This window comes from Equus quagga, chromosome 14 (assembly GCF_021613505.1).
Source record: "Equus quagga isolate Etosha38 chromosome 14, UCLA_HA_Equagga_1.0, whole genome shotgun sequence".
In the NCBI taxonomy this organism is placed as follows: Eukaryota; Metazoa; Chordata; class Mammalia; order Perissodactyla; family Equidae; genus Equus; species Equus quagga.
In genome coordinates, this window is record NC_060280.1 from 32,135,332 (window position 1) to 32,149,117 (window position 13,786).

At 40.4% G+C, this 13,786-nt stretch overlaps 1 protein-coding gene across 1 annotated transcript in view; it reads right to left on the reverse strand.

Annotated features, from left to right (window-relative positions):
• The window catches only part of INTS4 (integrator complex subunit 4), a 93,118-nt gene extending 80,248 nt beyond the window's left edge, over nt 1–12,870 (reverse strand). The window contains exons 1-2 of the mRNA XM_046686186.1: nt 12,725–12,870; nt 5,407–5,601 (exon numbers count right to left, since the gene is read on the reverse strand). Coding sequence (XP_046542142.1) covers nt 5,407–5,601; nt 12,725–12,778 — 249 coding nt within the window. The 5' untranslated portion in view covers nt 12,779–12,870. The remainder of the gene's footprint in view (nt 1–5,406; nt 5,602–12,724) is intronic.
• Nucleotides 12,871–13,786: the final 916 nt, after the last annotated feature.

Consider the following 13,786-nt stretch of genomic DNA (forward strand, 5'->3'; position numbering starts at 1 on the left):
AGTACTAAATTGGTACTACCATTTTGGAAACAGTAGGCTCAGGAATTCCACTCCAGAGTATATACTAAACAGAAATGCAAGCCATGCAAACCAACTTGTACAAAAATGTTCACGGCTGGGGCTGGCCCCGTGGCCGAGTGGTTAAGTTCGCGCACTCTGCTGCAGGCGGCCCAGTGTTTCGTTGGTTCAAATCCTGGGCGCGGACATGGCACTGCTCATCAAACCACGCTGAGGCAGCGTCCGACATGCCACAACTAGAAGGACCCACAACAAAGAATATACAACTATGCACCGGGGGGCTTTAGGGAGAAAAAGGAAAAAAACAAAATCTTTAAAAAAAAAAAACAAAAATGTTCACGGCAGTACTTCTTGTAACAGTTAAAAATTGGAGATAGCCTAAATGTCCATCAATAATAGAATCAATAGACAAATTATGGAATATTCATGCAATGAAATCTTATAATGTGGTAAAAAATGAATGAACTATAGCTATAGGCAACAATATGATGAATCTCACAAACAGAATTTTGAGTAAAAACCACACATAAAAAGGTACATACTGTATTCCCTCATATGTGAAGTTGAAAAAGAGACAAAAATTAATTGTATTTAGGGGTGCGGGTTTAAATAGTAAAAAAATAAAAGAAAGGAAGTTACTACCCTAAAAGTCAGGATAGTGATGGTTACCTTTGGGAAAGAAAGGAGAAATAATTAGAAGGGAGTTTGAGGGGGCCTATGGGATACAGATATTTCATTTCCTGACTTGGATGGTGGTTACATACTGTGTTCATGTTGTGATAAATCAACAGGCTGTATGAAGTTATTCTATATACTCTTATGTGTTATATTTCATAGGTTTTATAAGTTTTAAAAATATGATAGTTACTTGGATTACTGAAGTAACAGTAGAAACAGAGGTAAACGGACTCATGAGATATTTAGAAGAAAAAATCAACAAGACTTGGTGAGGAAGGGAATATGACAAGAGGAAAGGGTGAAGGCGCTATAAAGGAACTTTCTCAGGTTTTAATTAAGGGTCTATATTGATGGTGGTACCATTTCCTGAGATAAAGTAGACTGGAGAATGAAGGAAGACACTGAATTCACTTTTGAATAGAAATAAAAGCCAATTCTTTTATGGGCTTCAACTCAATGAACTAACACCATAGAATTAAGTAATTGTCTTTCAGAGGCACTGGACTAGCCAAATACCCTAATTTTGTAGTGAGAGAGTATAGGAGAACAACTATATAGCCTTTCAACAGTCTGGAATGGAGTCAGACCTCCAAACACAAGGGAACTGCACAGAAAGCAGAAGTACTAAGCCTAGCAGCTAAGAGAGAGGCAAGAAGGTAAGAATGGGACAAAAAGAATAAGAGAGTATCTGACCTAGTGACATTCTTTATCCATCCGGATCCTTTACTCAGAGTAGTTCTCCTACTTTCTGAAATAATCCCCTGGGACACCTGCTACTGAAACACATAAATCACCTCCTTCACTCCTAAGCTTAAAACAAACTGCCTCTGGGGAAGCCCTCTTCAATAACTGCTCTTCTCACCAGCAAAACTGTCCTGGTTCAGGCTTTCATGACAGTGCTGCAGACTTAACTCCTGGTTGATCACCCTAAGTCCTGTCTTGCCCTCATCCAATTCCTCCATATTGCCCCCACAGTGACATGTCTAAAACAAAACCCCACAAAGCAGAATGCAAGACTCTTCAGGATCAGACCCCTTTCAATCCTTCTAGTCTTACCTCTTAAAGGGCTCTCAACCTAAAATCTACACCAGCCAAACTACTTGCATTTCTTCTAATGTAACAGGCTAGTTCACATCTCCATGCCTTTGCTCACAATTGCTCCTTCTTTCTAAAATGCCTTTCCTCTGTTTTCCAAGAGGCCAAAATTTGTTTTTTGAAGACTCATCTGAAGCATCATTACTAGTATATAATGGCTTTCCAGACCCCTGCTCCCAAGTAGAACTGATTATCCTCTTCTTTGAGGTCACATCATAACCTGTCCCAGATTTCACAGCACCTATAACGTTGTATTCTTATTATCCATTTATTGTCTCATCTACCAACTAGACTCAGATCGGGGATCATATATTCATCTCTGTATCACCAACACGAAGCACAAGGCCTGGCAGAGTTAGTATTCAGAACATCTTGAGAGAATGAAAAAATCACCAAAGAATAACTTTAGTCCTTAATATCTAAATGCTACATATATTATTTGCTCTACCAACTATACTGTTAGCCCCTAAAGGACAAGGATCAGGTCTCAAAGTTCTCCTACATCCTACAGAGCAATGAGCACAGTGGTATAACTGAAGAATCCCTCATGTGAAATAAATTCAGGTACTGCTGCCTGACCACAGAAAGACTTGGACAAGAAAAGCAGAATCCAAAGTAGTTTATCTACTAAAATACCAGACACCACATTTCTGGATAAAACAGAAGAAAGGGTAAAAAACACTATGGTGGTTAATCTAGAACTGGCCCCATCTGGCATCCCTCCTCACTCCTTTGGGGTTAGAATCTGCTAGACTAACGCAAACAGCATGGTCTGGTTAAAGAGCCTGGGGTCTGACATCAGGACACCCGAGTCCAATTTTTCTTTTAGACATGAAAATGGAATTGTCACTATGTTTTCAAAAAGAATCTTTATTGTTTAGAAATATAAACTGAAATTTATGAATAAAATGATATGGTGCCAGGGAACTGTTTTCATAAGAATCTGGTAGAGAGGGTGAGGGTGGAGGAAGTAGAAGTGGACAGTGGGGTGGGAATGAAACAAGTTTGGCCGAGAAATGATAATTGTTGAAGCTGGGTAATGAGTACATGGGAATTAATTAAACCATTCTCTCTACTTGCAAATATATTTGAAATGTTCCACAACAAAAAGTTGAAAAACAAAAAACAACTCAGATTCAAACCTAACCCCTCCATTTACTAAGCTGAGTGAAACTGCTCTAAGCCTAGTTCCCTATCTGGATTACAGAGAGAACAATGGTGTTGTCACCAGGAATAAATAAAATATTACACGTGGAAAGAGCTTTATAAACTCCAACAAGCTATATAAATGTTAATTGCTCTTAGATGTATTATTATAGATGATTATTGACAACAGAGTTATATTATTATGTAATAATAATAATAGGTAGATATTGATAAGAAAAGTGACAACTAAAAATAGACCACTAAGAGACTGAAAACTTCTTGAGAACAAAAACTCTGATTTCATTCATATACAACATGAGGGAAACATTTATTAAGCCCTTACAGTGTTCCAGAGAACTTGCCCAACACTGGGACAGAAGTTATTAATAGATATGTAGTCTCTGAATTTAGGGGCTCAAAGTCTGAAGGAGATAGACACACATGACAAATAATGGCAATGCTAAGAGCTAACAAATGTGCTAACAGGACACTGTCCACCACCCAGAACAATACCTGATATATAATAATCATTTGTTAACTGAGTAAAAAGTGTCACAAAGCATTCATTCATTCATTCAACAAATATTTACTTTACCCCACACTGTTCTTGGTGCTGCAGATACATCAACTTAAAAAAACAAACAAAAATCTCTACTCAAGAGGAGCTTACATTCTAGCATGGGGAAATGGACAAGGAACAAAACAAATGAGAAAATCATATAGAATATTAGAAGATGGTAAATGCTATGGAGAAAATAAAATCAAAATGGGGCTACAAAGTGCTGGGGTAGGACAGGCAGTTTCAGTCTCGAATAGAGGGATAAAGGAAGGCATCTGTGAAAAAGCCACATTTGAGCAAAGACTTGAAGGAAACATGGGAAGCAGTCATATGAACATCTGAGTGAAGTGTTCCAGAGAGAAAGACATGTAAGTGGAAAGACTCAGAGAAAGGAACACAGTTGGCAGAGAAAATGGCAGACCAGATCACAGGAGTGGGGTTCTAGGCTGAGGGAAAAGCATGTGAAAGAATACCAATTTCTGAAAACACACAGGTCTTTGGAAAACTACAAGCATTTTGATTAAGCTAGAACATTATATATGTAAATAGAAGGACCTTTATGGCATACATAAAAGCTCTAAATAAAGACAGTTTATAGAAAGAAGAGAAACTGAAGGGAAAAAGATGAGAAGCTTCTGCTAGGTGGGACTTCAAGACATTATGTGCATCCGACAGAAGCAACGTGAAGTACAAATCATCACCTACAAAGTATTCTTAAATTCTCAAAACTGTGCTTAACCTGAATCGAACAAAACCTACAGATCTAACTTCCAGTTCATGGTAAATACAGGGGACAGAGGAGCAAGTTAACCCCCAAGGAAGTAAATAAATTCAGAAGACAAGACATTTTACAAAACAAGTGACCAAATTTCTTTAACAGATCAATGTCACCAAAATGATAAAAGCTGTTCTAGATTTAAGAAAGAGCAAATGTCATGTGTAGACATTGTTTGTACTTTGATGTGGACAAATCAACCATAAAAAGACATTTTTGAAACAACTAGGAAAATTTGAATATGGACTAGTTGTTAGATGACATTAAGGAATTATTTAGTTTTATTTGATGTGGTTATGTTTTAAAAAAAGATGTCCCTGTTTTAGAGATATTTTACTGAATCACTTAGGGAAAAACACTATGATACTGTAAAAATTTTCAGGAAAACAGAACAAATTTGGCAAAATGTCAATAACTGTTTAATTCCAGAGATGGGTACTTGGCAGTTCATTATAGTACCATCTCTGCTTTTCTATAAGCTTACTAATTTTCATACTAAAGTTTAAATTTTTAATTCATCTGTGATTCAAATATTTAAAAATCATTTCTGCTTTTACTTGAGATCTCACTTACACATAAAAACTGAAAAATAAACACATTTTGTGGATTTCATTTTCTGTTTAAACTATTTCCTATAGTTAATATGCATAAATTGATGTTTTCTTCTAATCCATTAAAATACATGAAGAAATAAAATGCCACTTAGCTTAAAAAAAGTTAAAAAAAAAAAAAAGAGCTATTGCAATTAGAGATAAGCACCTTGAACTGGGGCAGTAACAGCAGGATGACAGGACTACATCCCAGAGACAAGCCCTGTTCAGAAGGGTCATGGTTGAAATGAACTCCTCCTCTGTGCTCCCACTGCACGCGGTACGTATTACACTCAGAGTGCCCCAGCAACGTGACGCACCTTATCCTTACCGTTCACCCCGTCTCCATCTCGATACTGTAAGCTTCTGAGGACAGGATGTGGATCTTTTTTTATCTCTGTATCCACAGTGCCTAGCACGTGGAAGACCCTCAGTAAAAGACTGCTGAATGAACACCTTCTTACTTACTTGGCAGTACTAACCCATTTTGCAGACATGACACCACTCTTACACATACTCCCATCAGGTCCTCAAGACTTTCATACCTTGTAGTAATGTTCCAAGAGAATCCTGACGACCCCCTCCACACTTTCTGCCTCCACAGGCTTCCTGGCAAACTGGAGTAGGTACTGCAAAGCATCTGCTGGGGAGGTAGCTTTACACAGATCAATGTGGAGTGCTGCAGATTTGCTTGGTTTTGTCAGTCGTAGTTTCTTAGTAGCAATTTCCTCCTGTTGTTGCTGCAAGGGGGGAGGGAAGATAAGACATGAAGACCTAACTGAAAACACAGGGTCTGCAAGTTTAACTTTGCCTCATTTAATGGAATTAACTTGTCCTTATACCAAATAATGAATGTAGGTAAGAGACCTAGTCTTAGGAAAACACAGTGCTATGAAGTGGAAAAAGAACACTGGATTGGAGATAAGGCTATGAGTCCCAGTTTTGCTTTTCACTAGCTCCTACGAACTTTGGGCAAGTTGTTTAGTTTCTCCAAGTCTCAGTTTTTTTCTCTGTAAAGTAGGTCCACTAACATTTTGTTCTGACTATCTCTTAGGATTGTTGTAACTTTAGGGTTAAGAGGACACACAAAGTATCTGCTCCATTCTTCATCAGAAAAGAAATCTCAATTGCACAAATATATTCAGACTGTGCTGAGGCACCTACCAGGTTCAGCTTCCCTCCTGAGAAAACTAGAACTGAGGGGAAACGTATGCAGCTTACAGTGAGGAGAAAAATCTTCCCCTCACTCCAGATGACTGTTTTCACCCAAATCATTCCACCTTTATTAGAAGAATGTTCAGGGTAGGGAAAAAACACACTGCCACATGCCTAGCAAACTGCTGTTGCTGTTAGTGGCATCGAGTTGATTTCGACTCCTAGCGATGCTGTGCAGAGTGGAACTCTGCCCAGTCTTTTTGTGCCGTCCTCTCACCTTCCAACACTATATCAGACAATGTTCCACTGCTATTCATAGGGTTTTCATGGACAATTTTTTCAGAAGTGGGGGGCCCAGTCCTTCTTCCTAGTCTGTCATAGTCTGGAAGCTCTGCTGAAATCTGTCCACCACGGATGACCCTGCTGGCATTTGAAATACCAGTGGCATAGCTTTCAGAATCACAGCAACAAGCAGCTGCCACAGTATGACAACCAACTAACGGGTGGGGTGGTTCCCTGGGTGGGAAACGAACCAGGGTCACTGCAGTGAGAGCCCTGAATCTTAACCACTAGGCACCGGGGCTGGCTCCAGCAAAGTGCGGCCACTTAATGAATGTTTACTGAATGATTGATTTAGAATTAGGAGTTGTCTCTGAATTCCAACTCTGCTGCTGTACTGTAAGTCAGTCATGATTATCACTTTTATCATCTGTAAAATGGGAAGGATGACACCAACCACCAGTCTTTCTCAACCAGGGATCCTCATCTGAGCACAAAACGTACAAAATTATTTGGGTGACTATCTTCTAAATTCTCCCAAGAATGGTGCATAACTAGAACCATCCTAGATGCATTTGTTACATATAATGGGTGCCAACAAGTTCATGTAAAGGAGTACCTGTCACTCGAGGGCTTAAGTCAGGCCCTGGTGGGGTATAGAGAGGATCATAAGATAAATGGAATCAGTAACTTTCCTTAACACTTGATGCATCATTTTCACATCCTGAACAACCACCTCCTTACAAATTTATACTTCTACAGAGAAGAAATCAGAATTATTCTAGACAGGAACATAGTACGGCATGATAAAAAAACCAAGGGCTTTGAAGTCAGAGGAACTGGGGTTCAATAACCACTTACTAGCTAGGGGAGGCTTCTATAAAAAGCAATACAGTATCTGTATCGTAGGCATATCTGAGAAGTATAACATCTTTTTTTTTTTTTTGCTGGGAAAGATTCACCCTGAGCTAACATGTTTTCAGTCTTCCTGGAGTTTTTTTTTCCCCTCCCCAAAGCCCCAGTACATAGTTGTATATTCTAGTCGTAAGTCCTTCTAGTTCTTTTATGGGAGCCACCACCACAGCATGGCTACTGACAGACAAGGGGTGTGGTTCCTGCCTGGGAACCAAACCCGGGATGCCGAAGTGGAGCACACCAAACCTTAACTGCTAGGCCAACAGGGCTGCCTCAAGAAGCATGTCTTTATTGTATAAGACACAACAAGCACCAGATACAAGTCAGTTCTCTCTCCCTCCTCATCTTCATAGCAAAGAAAAAAGAACAGAAGCACTAGAACTCATTTTATCACTCCACGGTAACCATTCATGCAGAATAAAGTGAAGAAATGAGCTGTTCTCTTAAAATCCTTATCCAGTTCCATCCTCTTCCAGACAAATTCAATCTTCAGTGTTATCTGGGCTGCAGTTAGATCAAAAGCTAGGAAATATTTGTTTTCCTAGAGAGTTTGTAAGGGGAAAGACAAACTGATACCTGCTATTATTGAATCATCAACATTTTTGTGAGCCAGGCCCTATGATCTACCTGGGGGACACAGATGAACCAGGCATTATCTCTGCCCTCAAGGAGCTCAGACTAGTGAGGAGAGATGTACACTGGTAATTATAGGCGCACTGAGTGATAAGGACAAACAGATGAGTAAGACAGAGTGCTACAGAAGCAAGGGAGGAAGACAGTGAACACTCGCTGAGGTTTCAGTTAGATCTTGAAGCAAAAATTGAAGTCCAACGGGTGGAGAACAAAAACAAAGGGAAGAAAGACATCCATTTTATGTAAAAGAGACAACAGGTACAAAAGTTTGGAGAGGTGCAAACGTGGCATGCTGAAGGAAGAGTGAGTAGTCTTCGGAAGTGGGAACCACAGAATGTTGGGAAGAAAGGAAGTGACACTACACAACAATGTGAATGTACTTAATGCCACTGAACTATACACTTAAAAATGATTAAAATGGTAAATTTTCTTTTTATTTTATTGAGGACATAATAGTTTATAACATTGTGAAATTTCAGTTGTACTTTTTTTTTTTGAGGAAGATTAGCCCTGAGCTAACTGCCACCGATCCTCCTCTTTTTTTGCCGAGGAAGGCTGGCCCTAAGCTAACATCTGTGCTCATCTTGCTCTACTTTATATGTGGGAAGCCTACCACAGCATGGCTTGTCAAGTGGTGCCATGTCCGCACCCGGGATCCAAACCGGCGAACCCTGGGCCGCCAAAGCAAAATGTGTGCACTTAACTGCTGCACCACGGGGCCGGCCCCTCAGTTGTACAATATTAATTGTCAGTCACCATACAAATGTGCTCCTTCATCCCTTGTGCCCACACCCCAACCCCTTCCCCTCTGGTAACCACTAAACTGTTCTCTTTGTGTGTTTGTTTATCTTCCACATATGAGTGAAATCATACAGTATTTGTCTTTCTCTGTCTGGTTTATGCTGCTTAACGTAAAACCCTTAAGGTCCATCCATGTTGTTGCAAACAGGATGATTTTGTCTTTCTTTATGGCTGAGTAGTACTCCATGTGTATACCTATACCACATCTTTATCCAATCATCAGTCAGTGGGCACTTGGGTTGCTTCCACTTCTTGGCTATAGTGAGTAATGCTGCAATGAACGTAGAGGTGCCTAAGTCTCTTCAAACTATTGATTTCAAGTTCTTTGGATAAATACCCAGTAGTGGGATAGCTGGGCCATATGGAATTTCTATTCTAATTTTTTGAGAAATCTCCATTCTGTTTTCCCTAGAGGCTGCACCAGTTGATAGTTCACCAACAGTGTTTGAGGGTTCCCTTTCCTCCACATCCTTTCCAACACTTGTTATTTCTCGTCTTAGTGATTATAGCCATTCTGACGGGTGTAAGGTGATATCTTAGTGTAGTTTTGATTTGCATTTCCCTGATGATTAGTGATATTGAACATCTTTTCATGTACCTATTGGCCATCTGGATACCTTCTTCGGAAAAATGTCTGTTCATATCCCCTGCCTATTTTTTCATCAGGTTGTTTTTTTGTTATTGAGTTGTGTGAGTTCTTCATATATTTGGAGATTAACCCCTTGTGGGATATATGATTTGCAAATATTTTCTCCCAGGTGGTGGGTTATCTTTTCGTTTTGTTCCTGGTTTCCTTTGCCTTGCAGAAGCTCTTCAGTCTGATGAAGTCACACTTGTTTATTTTTTCTTTTGTTTCCGTTGTCCGAGTAGACACGGTATTTGAAAAGATCCTTCTAAGACCAATGTCAAAGAGTGTACTGCCTATATTTTCTCCTGGGAGTTTTGTGGTTTCAGGTCTTACTTTCAAGTCTTTGATCCATTTTGAGTTAATTTTTGTGTATGGTGAAAGATAATGGTCTACCTTCATTCTTTTGCATGTGGCTGTCCAGTTTTCCCAACACCATTTTTTGAAGAGACTTTCCTTTCTCCATTTTATGTTCTTAGCTCATTTGTGGAAGATGAGCTGTCCATAGACGTGTGGTTTTATTTCTGGGCTTTCAATTCTGTTCCATTGATTTGCACGTCTGTTTTTGTACCAGTGCCATGCTGTTTTGATCACTGTGGCTTTGTAGTATATTTTGAAGTCAGGGATTGTGATGCCTCCAGCTTTGTTCTTTTTTATCAGGATTGTTTTAGCTATTCAGGGTCTCTTGTCACCCCATATGAATTTTAGGATTCCTTGTTCTATTTCCATGAAGAATGTCCTTCTGATTCTGATTGGGATTGCATTGAATCAGTAGATTGCTTTAGGTAGCATGGACATTTTAACTACATTTATTCTTCCAATCCATGTGCATGGGCTATCTTTCCATTTCTCTATGTCATCATCGATTTCTCCCAATAATGTTTTATAGTTTTCATTGTCAAGGTCTTTCACTTCCTTGGTTAAACTCATTCCTAGATATTTTATTCTTATTGTTGCAACTGTAAATGGGATTATATTCTTGAGTTCTCTTTCTGTTAGTCTATTATTAGAGTATAGAAATGCAACTGATTGTTGAAGTTGATTTTGCACCGTGCAACTTTGCTGTAGTTGTTGATTATTTCTAATAGTTTTCTGATGGATTCTTTAGGGTTTTCTATATATAAAATCATGCCATCTGCAAACAACAAGAGTTTCACTTCTTCATTGCCTATTTGGATTCCTTTTATTTCTTTTTCCTGCCTAATTTCTCTGGCCAAAACCTCCAGTACTATGTTGAGTAAGAAAGGCAAGAGTGGGCACCCTTGTCTTACTCCTGTTCTCAGAGGGGTGGCTTTCAATTTTCCCCATTGAGTATGATGTTAGCTGTGGGTTGGTCATACATGGCCTTTATTATGTTGAGGCAATTTCCTTATATCCCAATTTTGTTAAGAGTTTTTATCATAAATGGATGTTGGATCTTGTGAAATGCTTTCTCTGCATCTATCGGGATGATCATGTGATTTTTATTCCCTATTTTGTTAATGTGGTGTATCACACTGACTGATTTGCAGATGTTGAACCATTCCAGTGTCCCTGATATAAATCCCACTTGATCATAGTGTACGACAATCTTTTTAAAGTAATGCTGTATTCGGTTTGCCAATATTTTGTTGAGGATTTCTGCATGTATGTTCATCAGCAATATTGGCCTGTAATTTTCCTTATTTGTGTTGTCCCTGTCTAGCTTTGGGACCAGGGTGATGTTGGCCTCATAAAATGTGTTAGGAAGTGTTCCATCTTCTTCAACTTTTTGGAATAGTTTGACAAGGATAGGTATTAAATCTTCTTTGAACATTTGGTAGAATTCTCCAAAGAAGCCTTCTGGTTCTAGACTTCTATTTTTGGAGAGATTTTTGATTACTGTTTCAATCTCTTTATTCATGATTGGCCTACTTAGATTCCCTATCATCTTGATTCAGTTTTGGGGGGGTTGCATGAGTCTAAGAATTTATCTATAAAATAGTAAAGTTTATGTTACATATATTGTACTACAGAAAAAGAAAGACAAGAAAAGTGTGCATGGGAAACAGCCGGGAAATCGCAGAATGCAAGTCACAGAAGAGGGAGCTCTGTGAAGTTAGAAAAGGTTTCCTGAATCTTGGCTCATTCTAAAAGCTCAGGAAACCTAATTTCACATAAAAAGGAACAACAAAAAAGTGTCAAGGTTAAATCTCAATCAAAGTTAATTTAAGAAAAAACAAGAATAAGGAGCAGATTAACTTCCCTACAGACAAGGAGAATATGCTACAAAGATGTGTCTACAAAACAAAAGAGAAAGTGATACAGCTGGAAGGAATACTTGTCAAATCCCAAACGGCTAGGGAGTTTGTCTAGGGAGTTTTTTAAAAAAGGAGCTGCTGCAAAAGACGAAGACTTGATTTGTCAATGCAATTATGTCTCCGTACTATAATGACAGATTTGCTGTTCTCTCTCTCCCACTAGCCTGTGAGCTCCTAAAGGACAGGGACCCTAATGCATATTGGACTTTGTAGCTCAACGCCTTTCACCATACCTGATATATAGTAATCACTCATTTACCCAATAAACTCTTGTTGAAAGAATGAATGAAATGTTTAAGGATCAGTTTCCTGCTGGATGGTCTAAGTCTTGCTATTCTACAAGTCTAAGGACCTAAGGGTGATCTACAGATCTAAGGATGCTGCTGATCCACTAGGATCAATTGGGGGCTTGTCAAATGCAGATTACTGGCTCACCTCCCCTGCCCGATTTACAGAGTAGAATTTACATTTTAACAAGATCTCCAGCTGATTCGTATACACGTAAAGTCTGAGAAGCACGACACAAGGGATGACTTGGAATCAACCTCTACTTTAGCGACATTTTTGAGGAGACACATGGAGAATCTCTGACTGCTCTGACACCAGTCCTTAAACAACTCTAAAGGAGGAAGGTATTACCCTCCTTCCTAGGTGAGCTGTTCCACCAACGGAGAGTTCTACCCCTATGAAGCCTGTGACCCTTGCCTCCTTTGACTGGGTCTTGAGGATTTCTATAGACTCCTCTTCCAATCCCTTAGACCTTTGCCTACAGCCAACTTGTCCCTGGGCTCTTTTTTTTGTAACGGGAGTTAGGAGGGTCTCTGCCACTAACTGGTTTTAAGTCCTCGTACCCCTCCAGAAGGCTCAAAGTTCACAGCTGTAAAATGAAGATGCTAATATAATCCGAACGAAATGAGATAACGGTATTTTCGTAAATTGTAAAGTGCTATTTGTTTCTTCTAATAGTTAAAAAAAGTGTCAGACTGCACATATTAGTTAATAATAATGGCAACAGTAGCGGCAAACGAACACACCCACTAAAATGTAGTCTCAGCCTATCAAAGTAGGCGGCAGTCAACCCAGATTTGTGGCGTCTGTTCTGGCAAAGCGCCGGGGACGTGGATAACCTCTCCCTACGCCAGGACAGATTTTGGGACCCTTCCTTTCGGAGCTTACCTGAACCACCTTAGTGAACTCCTCGTACACCCGCTTCTTAAGGTGCGCCGCCATGGCTGCCCGCAGACCCTCTCAGCTTCCGTACTCGACAGGAGGCGTGGCATAGGAACCCGGAAATCCCGCCCAAGCCGGAGGAACCTGCCACGGTCCCACAAGGCAGTGGGCCTCCGGGAAAGAGAGGCCTCTTCTTGCTGCTCGACTGCCCTGCCGCAGTACAACCAAGTTTGGGCGCCTCCGCCTCTTGCGGCCGGGGAACGAAAACTAGAGCGTAGCCCGGAGGGGGCGGGACCTCTGGCGGGAGGAGACGGGACTGACAGGGCAGACGAGCCAATGGGAGCTTTCGGGAGTTTGCTGCTCGTCTCAAAGTGTTCTGGCGTGGAACAGAGCAGAGGGAGGGAGGGAGTACCGAGTAAAGGGCAGAGTCGGGGCGGTTCAGAGCTAGAGGCAAAACTTGGACTTGCGTAAGGATTTTGACTCTCGAGATAACGGGAAGACGCCGAGTAGGAGTTTCGTCGTCCTTTGCTCTTCGCAGTGTTTACTGCTTGCAGCGTCCCTGAGCTTTCCTTTTGATCAAGCCTTGCGTCATCCCTCTCCTGACCTGGGATGCTTTTTCCTGCTCGCTCACTCCAATTGTTCAAAAGCTACCCATTCTTTAAGGAATCAATCCCTCCTCTGATACGTGGGGTAGAGTGGAAAGAATCTTGAGACCGAGGGTCGAGCAACAAAGCTTCAGGCTCCGCCTGGCACTTAATGAACAAGCAGCCTCAACTACAAATGCGCTGATAACACCTAACCTGTCAAAGATGTAATGACAATGGGATACAAGAATGCAGAAATATTTCGCACACTGTAAAGTGTAGTTCACGTGTTAGTGTTAATAAATCCAAGGTCGGTTTTACATCCTACCTTAAACTCTGGCTATTCATTGTTTGGTTCTTTCAAAAGAGTTAACATGGGATGCTTAGAAAAAGCGGCAGGCTGTGGTAGGTACAGAAGACTCCACAATGCATAAAAGATGGTCATTACCCTCAAGGTCCTACAGTCTAACTGGGAAGAGAGACA